The sequence below is a fragment of the Eptatretus burgeri genome, chromosome 1 (assembly GCF_056783735.1).
Source record: "Eptatretus burgeri isolate ZD-2024b chromosome 1, Ebu_testis_v1, whole genome shotgun sequence".
Taxonomy (NCBI): domain Eukaryota; kingdom Metazoa; phylum Chordata; class Myxini; order Myxiniformes; family Myxinidae; genus Eptatretus; species Eptatretus burgeri.
Window position 1 is genome coordinate 135,113,701 of NC_140961.1, and position 14,135 is coordinate 135,127,835.

General features: G+C 41.3%; 1 protein-coding gene across 2 annotated transcripts in view; it reads right to left on the minus strand.

Annotated features, from left to right (window-relative positions):
• Window positions 1-7,161: 7,161 nt before the first annotated feature.
• The window catches only part of LOC147035496 (uncharacterized), a 61,294-nt gene continuing 54,320 nt past the window's right edge, over window positions 7,162-14,135 (minus strand). For both annotated transcript variants that reach the window (XM_085899281.1, XM_085899292.1), the window contains exons 3-5: window positions 10,094-10,343; window positions 9,500-9,570; window positions 7,162-8,997 (exon numbers count right to left, since the gene is read on the minus strand). In XM_085899281.1, the coding sequence (XP_085755407.1) occupies window positions 8,929-8,997; window positions 9,500-9,570; window positions 10,094-10,343 (390 nt within the window). In that variant the 3' untranslated portion in view covers window positions 7,162-8,928. The remainder of the gene's footprint in view (window positions 8,998-9,499; window positions 9,571-10,093; window positions 10,344-14,135) is intronic.

Sequence of the window (14,135 nt, forward strand, 5' to 3'; positions counted from 1 at the left end):
TAAGGAAATCACATATGACATCAAAAAAAATCACCCTCGTTTCCCATGGGGAGTACTTCACATGTGCCAAGTTTCAATTTTTTTTTTCATGGAGCGGTTTCGGATACAGAGGTCCAAAGTCTTTCCTTTTTTTCCAACATGACTGCCACACCATGCGACCTATGACATCATAGTTATCACATCACAAAAACATTATTCATGAGTAGTCGCATCTGTAATGAAAATTGTGAAATTTTCTATGGTGAAAAAAAAAAACCATGCCGCCAAATCGATACAACCCCGCTTCGATCGGACACCTGACCCACAACGTCCTCTTTATCAAATCAAATTCAGAATAGGTGGCCGATGACGTCTTTGGAGTTTCACCTTGATCAGATAAGGCTTTTTGTCCAACGTGGCTGCGAGACCATGTGACCGATGATGTTGAAATTTTCAACCAATATTCCCCATAGTCAGGGATCCAAACTCAGAAAGGCCGCTATTTTAGGAGTTACCGGACACCGCTTCCTATACTTTGCAGGCCTCATTTTTCTTTAGTTTAGTGTCTTAGGATTAATAATCAAGAGGCCTGCTCGGTCATCTCGATTGCGAACATCTTACAAATTGTATTTGAACATACGTACCCACCAAAAAATGGGTGCGATTTTCGGTATCACTAATTTTTCAAAAAACGTTTCATAATTTCTTCAAATATCAAGTTAGACAGTTGATTTCAACCCCTAGTAAGGATGTTGGCATGGTCTTTCATATGCTGAGGTCACGTGTCAAATTTCGCCAATTAGAGGTTGAAAAAATTACGTTTCAGTGCAAATTGACCCCCAAAAATATCTGAATCCGCAGTAAATATGTTTTCATTCATCTTAAACTTGATTTTGTGCTCTCAAATTAACTTCTAGTCGATACAGTAGGGTCAATTAATAATCATTTAACATATATATTTGTTAGCCAATTACCTACCCTAAAATAGTGAATACAATTAAATTTAATATAATAAAGATTTTTGAAAAAAAAAATACAAACTTTCCACACAAAAACATGATTGAGTTATCAAGGTATCAAGGGACAACAGCATGAAAAAGGTTGTTTCTACAATATACTGGATGCACACATCGCTTCCAGACAACCAACATACCATACAAAATACGAACGAAAGTACAACACCCAAAGTAACTGGTTTGTACTACAGGCACATAAATACCCATTCAGCACGAAGCTACTGGGTTGATGGTATCACCGGGCGGGGACACATTGTCCACCAGCAGCGACACCCACCCAGTGATATAAATGTATTTATAAGTCAACCAACCCTAAAATAGTGAATATATATTTTTTATATATAATATATATTTGTTAGAAACAGCTTTTACCGTAACAGATTGGATGCAAATTGAACGAATGTTTATCATAATGTATCATACTTTTTCATTTCAGATATGTACAAAATAATAATACATGTATATTGATTGAATAGAATTACACATTATACATGTGAATCGATGTTTAAATAATATTTGCAACTTGCATCTTGTCTCGCAGTTGCAGACAATAAAACGAATATTGGAGTCTCAGTTAAAATATTGGACTGCAGTGTACATTTAGTTCATTCATCTTCATCACTATCGTCCCTGAAACGAGCACACTTGGTGGGATTGCCCGAACATTTACATGCAATGACAGTCGATACCAGCTGCAGCACAAGAGCAATTTCTTAAGCACTTGCTCTTGCTACACTGGCAGTATCGCTTCTGCTTGGTTGTTGCAGGCTTTGGTGGTTTGTCCATCAGGATGGGAATGTTTGTTTCAATACATGTAATGCTGATCCAATGTGCTTTGGATTCGGAGTGTTTGCCACAGCTGCACTGATATCTTGGGCCAAATTGAGGACTTTCTCGCGTTCCTGCTCTTTCAGTTGCACTCTCGTGTTAGAGTCTGCAAGTTCAGGTGTTGCGTCAGTAATCAGCCAGGCCACATGGTTATACAGCGATACACGTAGACGTTCATTCGCAGCGTCAAATGTTATCTGCATCGATGTGTCGATGTTTTCTTTTCTGTTTTTCTTTCGCTGCGAAGCTGTCGCCTTGATATCTGTTTGTAAGGACATGGCAGAAAGGTACAAGGTGATATTCCTTTCACGAATACCGTTCGATTCAGTAGAGTAGTCCACTCTCATCAGCACTTTCTTCGGCACTTATTTCATCTTTCATACTGGCGACTTTCACAAGAAGATATCCTATTGACATATCTGATGAACAGATTATAGAGGATTGTCCTCTCTGTAGTACGATCATGATGGGTGAACCAAGTTGTCTTTGGAAGTGCTCAATCTTCTTTTTGATAGATGATGATCGAGAAGAGCTCAGGGAGGCCCCACTTTCTGACAACCAAGCCCTGTACTTGTCACGCAGAGAACTTAAGAAGATGATGTCGTTCGGATCATGGGACAATGCGCCGTCTATGTAGGAGGTTAGCCAATGTACACCTTCGTCATGTTGACCAGATGTTGATGTCGTTTGTGACTTTGTTAAATATGAATCCAAGCACGACTTGTGGTATTTGAAGTCATTAGCCACCATGTCTCGATACAGTTATCACCAAACCCATGAATATGGTACAGCATGTTTTCATCCTGTAGGTCTTTTGCCTTTTTCCATATCGAATTCTGCCTGTCTGCCAAACTCACAAGTAAGAGTTTGTGGTCACCCTTGCTGGTGCGTGCGTTCTCTTCTGCATATGAAGCATTGTGTTTTGTGGTCTATGTATCCAGTGGCAGATGATCCACGTCTAGGCCTAACGGAGCAGCTTCCTACATCTGTCGTAGCGGTTTCTTCACTTGTGTTGGATACATGTGACTTCATTTTCTGTGCGACCGTTTTTTTGTTTGTGTAGGCATTTTGGCACTTGGTATGACACAATGGACCATTAGACAAAAAAATCCTCCTCGCCTGCAGTGATTTCATCTTGCAATCTGAGCGCCGTATCATCAAGTCGGAGGGTTACTGCATATAAAAATGATTGGAATCCCTTCTCGGTTAGTTTCTGTACTGTCTCAGCCGAGGACTGCTGGCAGATCACACATCGACCAAAGTCAGTGGACTGTCGTTTTTTCTTGCGTTCAGGTTCAGCCATTGTTCACACCTGCAAGTATATAATTTAAATATTCATTCACATGAAGGCATATGCATGTTAAATCAATAGATGTGTTGGTTCTGAATTAGTTCTTAATTATTTTATTCACAATCTTAACTAACTGTGTACTTGTAATCGCAGGTCCCATCTTCCGGATCAATAGGTAGATACACGATGTACTAAGTATGTGTCTGTGGAGTGTAGTACTGCTATGCAACACACAACCTCATATACATATAATAATGTTTAAACGATCATAATCTGTAATAAATATGAGTTAGAAACCTGTTGCTCATGTTGCGTGCACATCCAAACCACCATTCTAGCAAGAAAAAAGTGTGGTTTACCGTTATCTGCAAAATAATGTTCATTGTATATACATGTATATGTATGTGTATGAACACATGTACACGTATTTATATTCGGTATTATTATTATAATGACGACCAGTAGTCCCTATTGCATCTACTATGTCCCTTTGACAACATAATAATAATAATAATATTAGTTGTTTAATTGATTTTTAAGACAAATGAAAACAATATTTATTGCTGATTTAGCAAATTTTGCAGGCAATTTGGACTGAAAAATCATTTTTTCAACCTCTAATTGGCAAAACTTGACACATTTGGCCTCAGCATATGAAAGATCATGCCAAAGTCCTTACTAGTGGTTGAAATTAACTGTCTAACTTGACATTTGAGGAAATTATGAAACATTTTCTGAAAAATTAGTGATACCGAAAATCGCACTCATTTTTTGGTGGGTACCTATGTTCAAATACAATTTGTGATGTGTTCGCAATCGAGATGCCCGAGTAGGCCTCTTGATTCTTCATCCTGAGACACCAAACTAAAGAAAAAACGAGGCCTGCAAAGTATAGGAAGTGGTGTCCGGTCCATCTTAAAATCATGGGTCTGGATCCCTGACTACCATGCCGAGTCGACCATATTAAAAAAAAAAAATTGTTTCACTGAAACCGCTAAGCCTTTGGATGCGAGACTTTGCAGTGATGATCCACTACTAATGCTGCAAATATTGTATTTAACAATGATCTCATCAGTCACATGATGTGGCAGCAAACATTGGTTTTTAAGGATATAATTAAACAATTATTTCTCTGAAACCGTTTAATCTATCAATACTAGACTTTACAGTTATGAGCCACTGCCCTTGCTGCCTACATCTATCTATCTATTACTAAAACTCTCATTTTGTTTGTATGTATGTTCCCGAAATACAGCCAAAACGGTACACGATAGCGCAAGCATTTAAGGGCCACCTTACTCACCATTCTACTGCGGTGTGCAGTATCAAGTTTCGTTCAAATCGGGCAACGAAAAAAAAAAATTAAAAATCAATTCCCGATTCAGTTAAGTACTCTTCAGGAGAATTTGATCAATGCAAACAACCTCAGTGGTATAGTTCGCTGGAGCTATCTTTTTTTTTTTCTTGAAATGATTTATTTAAAAATCTCAAACATTTAGTACAGACAAGGAACGATTTATTTTTAAGCATAAAATAAACATCGCCATTTTGATCTAATACATTTATAAATAAAATTGTGTTTTGAGGATTACGCACAATAATTTCGACTTTCTTTTCTCCGTTTTTTTTTTCACATTGATGCGAAATATCAAGTTTCGTCCAAATCAGGCAACGAAAAATATTATTAAAAAATCAATTGCCGATTCAGTCAAGTACTCTTCGGGATTATTTGATCAATGCAAACAACCTCAGCGGTATAGTTCGCTGGAGCTATCTTCTTTTTTTTTCTTGAAATGATTTTTTTTTAACAACCGCCGTCACAACGGGAACCCAACAGGTTCACGGGTCATTTAGTTTGACTTAAAAATGACATTATCAGTCACGTGGTGTGGCAGTGACTGATTTCAAGGAAAATATTTTTTTAAATTATATTTCAGAAACCACTGTAGCAATCGATGTGAATCTATGCAGTTGTGATCCACTGTCCTTGCTCCATGTAACACAATACGTTTAGTATTGATCTGTTAAGCAGTTTTGGAGAAAAAGGTTTTAAATTTTCGGTTTTCAAACTAACCTGGCTGCCACACCACGTGACCTATGACGTCATAATTTACACACTGTATTCAGGTATATGGTTTGATGATGCATCGCAAATTTTGCTTCAATTGGATAAGCGGTCCGAGAAAACGATTTAATATTTTTCTTCAATCCAATATGGCCACCGAACCACGTGCCATCAATTATTATTTATCATTCTAATAGCCCCAAGTCATGCGGAATGTGTCTGTGAAGTTTCCCCTTAATCTGTGAAGTCATTCTGAAGATTTTTGAAGGTTTGAGGGTAAATCCAAGATAGCTGCCAGACCATGTGACTGATTTCATCTGAGTTATCAAACTTTATTCAATATGGACACTGGACAGTCAATCATTTGTGTGCAGTTTCACTTCGATCTGTAAAGCGGTTCTGGAGAAGCTATTTTTCCTTTTATTTTATTTTTTAAACAGTATGGCTGCCAAACCACCTGATGGGTGACATCATAAATTTTTCTGTGTTGAAATAGTTCCCTATATCAACCTCACAAATTTTCATACTGATGGATTTTTTTTACTGGGATACCACTTCATCGATGACATCATAGTCAAATCACTCTTATTACCAATGCAGAGTAGTTGCCAGGTGCCAAGTTTCAATTTTCTCCTTAGTGCGGTTTTGGAAATACAAAGGTCCAAAGTTTTTTTTCCACCCCCAACGTGACCTATGAAGTCAAAATTATCATTAAAAAATTCTGCATTACGAGTCGCATTGATGGTCAAAATTTCATGTCAATCGGATAAGCGGTTGCAGAGAAAACAGAAAATTCTAACGTGTGTACGGACGGAGAACCCAAAAACATAATGGCACTGGTGATGATGTTGCCGGAGGCATAAAAATCTGATTTCTTCAAAATGCCAACATGATTGGAACATCACTGGGAAATGCCGGGTACCCCTGCTAGTTTGCCTTTCCAAACCTTTATCAGGAATCAGATCAAACGTTCTCAAAAGATGGTGTGCATCAGCTGATTGCATGTCCCCGAGTATTTATTATCTCCGCCACCGAAGGTAAAGGAGGTGACGTTTTCACCCCTTTGTCTGTTTGTCTGTGTGCAGGATATCTCAAAAGGTTGTGAACAGATTGGGATGAAAGTTTGTGGACAGGTTCGGTGTGTGACAAGGACGAACTGATTAGATTTTGGTGAAGATCTGGATCCGACTGATAGAATTTTTAAAGTGATTCTTCACCATTGAGAGATGGGGCCAAAAAATGATATAGAACATGATATCTCAAAAAGTTGTGGACGACAGATTCGGATGAAACTGGGTGGACAGGTTGGGTGCGTGACAAGGACACATTGATTCGATTTTGGTGAAGATCCGAATCCAAATCTGGATATGAGAATTATTTAATTGTTAAAGTGATTCTTCACCATTGAGATATTGGGCCAAAATCGATCGAGTACTGTATAGCATGATATTTCAAAAATGTATTCGGCCCGATATGTTCTTATGCATCAGGCATTACGTGGCGGAGGTACGCGCTCTACCGAATGCCCTTCTAGTTTAATCTGCACTGGCTTTGAGACAAAAAAAAATGATTGAAAAGGAATGCATCGGAGACTTATTGAGTGACATTTCCATAATTTTTACCTCTGCCACCAAAGGTGAATGGAGGTTATGTTTTCACCGCTGTTTGCCATTTGTTTCTCTGTCTGTGAGCAGGATCTATCAATAAGTTAGACGGATTCGGACGAAACCTGCTGGACAGGTTCGGTGCGCGATGACAAATTAATTTGAATTTGGTGAAGATTCGGATGCAGATCCGGCCCATCAGTGGGATACAAATTTTAAACTGTTCAGCCTGGCGGAGGCATGCGCTCTACCGAGTGTCGTTATAGTTGTTTATGCAATATGTAAATGGCCCCAGGGAAAAAAAATGAACCGACATACAAGCAAGTGTGTTCTCTTGAAGAATACAAAATCTATTTGTAACACACGCGCAAACAAACGTGTTTTGGCAGTGCAGTTTTATTGATCAAAACAGATACATCGCTGTTAACCATCCCCATGATACAAATGTTACCCAGGATCCCATCCCTCCATACAGGGGATTCTGCTGGCACTCTTAAATCCAATAAAATGGCTGCACAGACATGAATGCCGACCGAGTGCAAATGCTGTTACAACTGTACAAAAGCTGAGTATACAAAAAAGTGCTACAACAGGCATTTTAGCACAACAAACGAAATCGGATCTTGCCTTTGTGAAATTGGTCTACAGTCGACAACCGTCTGGGAAGCTTTCTGTACGAATCAAGCTCATCCATCAGTGGCGATTGAGGATTGCTTGCACACCCTTACGTAGAAATACCAATGTGCCGATCAGGTCATCATGTCAAGTTGCATGGCAACTTAATCCTCAAGGTATCCTTCCAAGTGGTCGGGCCTGCAACCACTAAAAAAGGTCTGCACTGCACATGGCACACAGGTTCCATGGCATAAGATTAGATGAACCATAAGTACTCCAAGCCACTCCTATACAGTAGCAGTTGATCATGAATGCAAGTTGAAAGATGACCAAGTTGAGGGAGGCAGACAAGGTAAGTACACCCCTTTGAGAGGGAGGGGAGGGGCGAGTGGGGGGCGGGGGGAGGCACACACTACCCATGATGATGATGTTGGGCCAAAGGCAAAAACACAATTCAGGCTTAAAACACACACATTGGCACACACAATATACTCACAACATCCACCTAATAATCACAAGGAATATGGCTACACAGGTTCAACCTGAAATTCCAAAGTCACGGAACAATAATCCACAAACAAGGAAAGAGCTAACGTCATAGTGAATCTATAATACCTTCGAGTGGATCTATAACCGAAGCCAAATGAGCAAATTTCCATTGGTCTCACCAGGAAGTAGGAAAGCTACTCCCAGAAGGAGGGGGGTGGGTGGGGGGTGATAGAAAGAAAGATTGGAAATGGCCTTAATTGAAGTACACAGGCACGACTAAATCATCAAATGTTTCATCAGTTCAAGGATTACAGCCACCACACGTAAAGGCTGGACCCGTAATAAGTGAGTATGGAGAATCCCACAAAAAAACTCCATTCAGGGGTCTCAGATAAAGCGAGCTCGGCGCTGCCTGCAAGCAAATATTGCCCTTTGACAAAACGTGCTGGTCCTTCAAATAAAAGTGCCTCTCATACATGGCACGTGTGCAAATACCTGCCACTCAATGTGTTCGGAAGCCAGTGGGATTGCGTAAAAACGTGGGCATATCAACTGGGCCTTCCCATCGAAGGGCAACTTCCACCGTGTTAAAAAAATGAAAACCGACAAACAGTTGGAAAAATAAAAAATAAAAAAAAATGTGGCACGTGTGCAGAACTGTCCTCATACAAATAATACGCTTAGAAATATACATATGTGCTTTTTAAATAAGTTTTGCCACATTTTGTGCGGAGTGCAGTGGGGGGGGCAGGGGAGTGAGAGTGTGGGGGGGGGACAGGGGGTGGGAGACAAGCACCTCACTAAAGTGCAAAGGAAAAAAGCAAAGTTGTTAGATACATTTGTGGACCTCTCCAGTGGGCTTGCTTTTGGTACCTGAGTTGTGTTCACCATACGTACCCAAGCAACACGTATGCACGAAGGCTACCTTTGCACAGCATAAGCGGTATGGCACCTGGTACTGTGTTACACGGCACGAGTGACGGCTATGGGCGCTGCACTGTGAAACGGGTCTGACAAACAAAACCCAAAAGTAATTTAAGCTCAGAAGTACAACATCTCATCAGCAGCACCGACGTGGTCCAGTTTTGCCGCATCCAAAGACCGTCCAACCTAAGGGGGCACAAACATCTCAACACTCACCCTCACCCTTCCTTCAACCTCAGATGCGACGAACATGTTAAATTAAACGTTCCTCTCTGCAACGTCCCACAGTTTGACTTTAAAGGTGGTTTCGTTTAGTTACAAGAATCACATTTACTACATCATAGTAAGAAAAGCATGAGGACAATCAAATTTATTTTCTGGATCAAAAGAATCCAAAGCACACCAGAACATGATCACATACGAAGGAGAGTCAAAATATTTTCCCTCTGACCATGAATCAAAGCTCAGCACAGATGTTAGTCCTTTAATGTGAAGTTTCCAGCCAGTCACATGTTGTGTTTTTTATTCCAGCAGGGGGTGGAGCTCCCTGAAGTCATTGGAACAGGAGTTGGTTTAAGGCTCTGAACAACCTTTTGCTCCTCACCTCGCAACACCAGGGGATATGGGGATGGAGTAGGATGAGAACGACGAGCGGTCAAACGTCTTTGCAGCCATGTAAGGAACCCACCTGAGAGTTAATTGGGCTTGGCGGCCAGTTTCCAAAGTCGAGTGCACCTTTCGGGGAATAGCCACCGAACCCTACAGAGGCAATCAAAAACAAAGAGGAAAAAGCTTAGGCACAGATTCCAGTCGTACTGAGGTCAAATTTTGAGGAAATGGGGAAGAAGATGGAGAAGCATTGCCTTCATTAGTGCTGCCATTTTCCAGTAATCACATCACTTATTATAAATGCTCCCACCTTAAGTGGCTCATAATGCAGGAAACTCAGGTTCAAATCCCATACACTATGTGTTTGTCCATCGTCAACAAATGTCCTTGCGATTGACGGAAAACTACACCAATATCTCGCAATATCTTTGTCCATCTCTTAAAAAATGTACAAGCATGCACCTACATCATAAGCCTTAGATCACTGTGAAAAATGGAAAAATAAATAGATAAATAAAAGCAATATTTATAAGCAATTTTTGTTTAATATTAACATGTTTAAGGATCAACAGAATTTGGTGACACAAAAGTAGACAACGGTAAGCGGAATCCGATAGACTCGCTTAATTGGAAAGCAGGAACACCCAGATGCCCTAACTTCTCCCTCACTCACCGGCAGCAAGTGGAGAGGTAGGAGTCTCGAAAGGCTTGACCGTAGAAGGAGAGGACGACTGCGGTGGCGGATGCCTTCCGGTGATACCGGGCCGAGGAATTGAGAAGGACTTGGAATCCTCAATCGTAGTAAAACGGCTATTCCACGCCTTTGACGGCTCATCAAATGAGTCGGACTCTTCAATAAGAGAATTCTCAGATGGGTACTCGAATGTGGACTCCAGATTTGACTCGTCGAATGAGATTTTCATCTGCAAATTTCCACACGCACACCATTATGAGCATGTCGGTGGAGAACACAGCCTTAGTACAAGTTTAATGCATGGCTCCACGCACCGCTTCCATCTGGAATCGTTATTGTTGTTCCACATGAAGTCAGACAATTCAAGCAACAAACTGAATTACAGATTACTTCATGTATCGTCATGTCAGCTTCATGCATCATTTCAACCAATAAAAGAAAGCTCCTTTAGATAACATGATGTGGTATAAAATATTTTGGATCGAAGGAAGATTTTGACAGTCAAAACTATACTCAATAGAAAGACGGCATAATTATCTTAAAACGGGCCTCGGTGGATACAAAATGTATCCTTGAAGAAATGCTTTCGATGGTGTTTAATAACCTTGTCTTGTCTGTTATCATGAGTAATTGTCCCACTTCTAAAATCTAACCAATGTGACAATGATGAAGCATCACCAACTGGGGCAGAGAAACAGAGAAAAGAGAAACACAGACAGAGGGGCAGAGAAAGAAAAATACAACACACGTGCAGGCGCACACACTTCTCACCCATGATTGGAGGGAATAACCAATCAGCTCTCATCTAATCAACCATTGTGCCCCAGGTATGGTTTGAAACAGGAAAGGGCTTCTTACATTGTGTAGCTGCATGCAGATTTTTGGCTGGAAGAGCATGGGGGTTAATTTATTGAAATCCTCGCCACCTGGGGAAGGTTTCGGTTCTAAAGGTTGCACTATCTGCACTTTATATGCGTGAAGGTGTGAACGGATTTGTGTTTTTACATTATAATTTTCCTTTAGGTTTGCATTTATGTGAAGCAACTTTTGCTTTAGCATATTATATATACCTAGCAAGAACCCGCGGAACATTCGTGCAATGTAAAATGTAACCACGTCCTTAACTCCCGCCACCCCTCACAAACCCCGAGTCATCAACCCCCTCACCTCCCGACCTCCAAGTCCTCATCTTACCCCTCCCAACACTAAACCTTAAAATCCCCTCCCCACCACAACTGCAACTCAACCCCTTCCCAACTGAACACACAAATTGTGATCGAAGCAACAATAGGATGGCTACTACATGTCATGGTCCATCACAGTTGCCTGTCCGACACACAATCCCATGGGATATGTGGAAACCCCATGGAATTACAACTCTCAAGTGACCATGAGCAGCCTAATTTAGTCCATGGGCCCAGGCATATATCGGTACCATCTGAGGAAACCAAACTTTAGGACTACTAAGTTATTGGTAGGGACGATATGATTATTACCTTCGCATTCTGCGAAAGGTTATGTTTTGGTCGCTGTGTATTTATTTATTTGTGAATATGTGTGTTTGTTGTTCGCATAACTCAGAAAGTATAAAACCGAATTGCATGAAATTTGGTGGGATGATTCGTGAGTATCCAAAGACGATTTGTTTAGATTTTGGGAGCGATCGGGTCAAAGGTCAAGGTCAAGGTCATGAAAAGGTCAAAAACACTCTTTTGAGCATAACTTCCTTCATAATACAGCTATCGACATACAACCACCGCCATATTGTTCCATGACGAGATACCTTTCGGATATGTAGTGTCGGATTTGACGTAACGTCATCGGAAGTGCGTCTAAATGACGTCACAAGATGACGTAAATTTTCAATTTTCGATCTCATCAGTTTTGTAGGACTTACCTTAAGGACGTCACACACCAAATTTGACTTCGATCGGACTGACCATTATGACGTCATTGACGTTTGAACATGACGTTTTTCAATTGTGGCTAAAATGTCCTGATATTTTACATTCAAATATCCATATAATTTATAAAGCAAAGTCTCCCAAAATCCAGGCATTAGGATCAGTACCAAAATATCTGTTTATTGATGTACAGGTTTTGCCAATTAACTCTGTAGTCAAGGTCAAGGTCACACACAAGGTCAAAATATACTTGTAGGCATAGCTTCAGATCTAATAGAGCTATTGACATGAAACCAATGTTAAAACGTTCAGTGAACTACGAGCTTTCAGAATGGTAGTCCCCGATTGGACGTGACGTCCCCGGAAGTGCGTCAAAATGACGTCAAAGGATGACGTCATTTTTCAACTTTTTTATTTTTCAGTGTTTATCATTCCATTTTGTTGGACTGCCTTCAAGGAGGTTACACACCAAATTTGACGTCAATCGGACTGACGGTTGTGACGTCATGGACGTTTTAAAATGACGTTTTTCAAATGTGCCCAGAAAAAAGTTGCGGCGGCGAAGGTATGCGCTCTACCGAGTGCCCGTTCTTGTTTCAATATGTGATAACCGTTCCAGAAGAGCAGCTTTGTGTATGTATTTTGCATTTTTACCATTTTACCATTCTGAGATATTGACGTTTTGGGGGAAAAAAAAAAAAACCAACGACCACTGGGAGGAAGTGGCAGAGCTGAAGTCCACGCAGGAGGAAGCAGACACCCGAATGCTTCTGCATGCTCTGCATGCAGCAGAGGCTGGGTACAAGGCTGTGGTGATCACTGCCGAAGATACAGATGTCCTCGTGCTGTGTCTTGCCTTCAATAAGGACAACCCATGCCCCGTGTATCAGAAGTGTGGTACGCAAATCCGCACACGGTTCCGAGACATTGACAAGCTTGCTAGATCGATGGGAGACAGTGTCTGTGATGCCCTGGTTGGACTACACGTGTTCTCCGGTTGTGATACAGTCAGTGCCTTTGCAGGCCGGGGAAATATGGGCGCCTTGAAGCAAATGACGTCGGATAAGACCAACCAAGAGGCCTTCAGTCAGCTCGGTCATTCATGGGAAGTATCCACCGAGCTCTTTCAGAAGCTGCAAGAGGTCACCTGCCACATGCACGTGCCGTCTACCAACACCACGAAAGCCAATGAACTCCGACATCAACTCTTCTGTGCCAGACGGGGAGAGATAGAGTCCAGTCAGCTTCCACCATGTGAAGACTGCCTCTTCATGCACGTCCTCCGTGCAAAATACCAGGCTGCTATTTGGAGGCACTGTCTGCAATGCCAACCCTATGTTCCAAGTCCCAAGGGTTGTGGATGGACCACTGATGATGACTGGAAGCTCGCCATCGAGTGGATGCAGGGTTCTCCAGCACCGGATGCAGTGTTGCAACTGCTTTCCTGCAAGTGTGGACGGTCGTGCAAACTCTCAGACTGCACGTGCCTTGCCAATAGCCTGAAGTGCACTGACGTGTGCAAGTTGCGAACCTGCAGCAACCAGCCCGCTGATGTCGAGGAAGAGGTTGCAGACCTCGAGGACTCTGATGCTGATAACAGTGATGAAGACTAGACTACTGATCCATGGTGTGAATGTTTTGGCACAATCACAAGGACATTCATGGCCACAAATATGCATGAGTAAAACATAGTACATAAACATGCCACAGTAGCGTGGTGAAATTTGGGTTATCCGTAAATTTCACATTTTGGACGTTTGTTGGAACAAGGGGAGGGGAAGGGCAATTCCTTTAACTGTGGTGAAAACTTGTAAAATGTTCATAAATGTTTTCCTCATACATGTGCATGTTGTAGGCGACTGCGGTTCAGTAGCACTACCCAGGGAACTTGTATGACAATATTATAAATTAAAATGTACTGAAAATCACTAATCAGCAACATGTTAATAGGCCCTATTGTTCGCCCCTTTCTGCCATAAAACAAATTCTGCCTTCAGGAATGACACAAAGGATTATTCTGATGGTATAAATAAAGCATTTCAGACATGTATTTGTGGTTTGCAGTTCATTCTAGCCCCATGTGGAAACAGCAATTGCATCATTAGTGAATGTTTCTG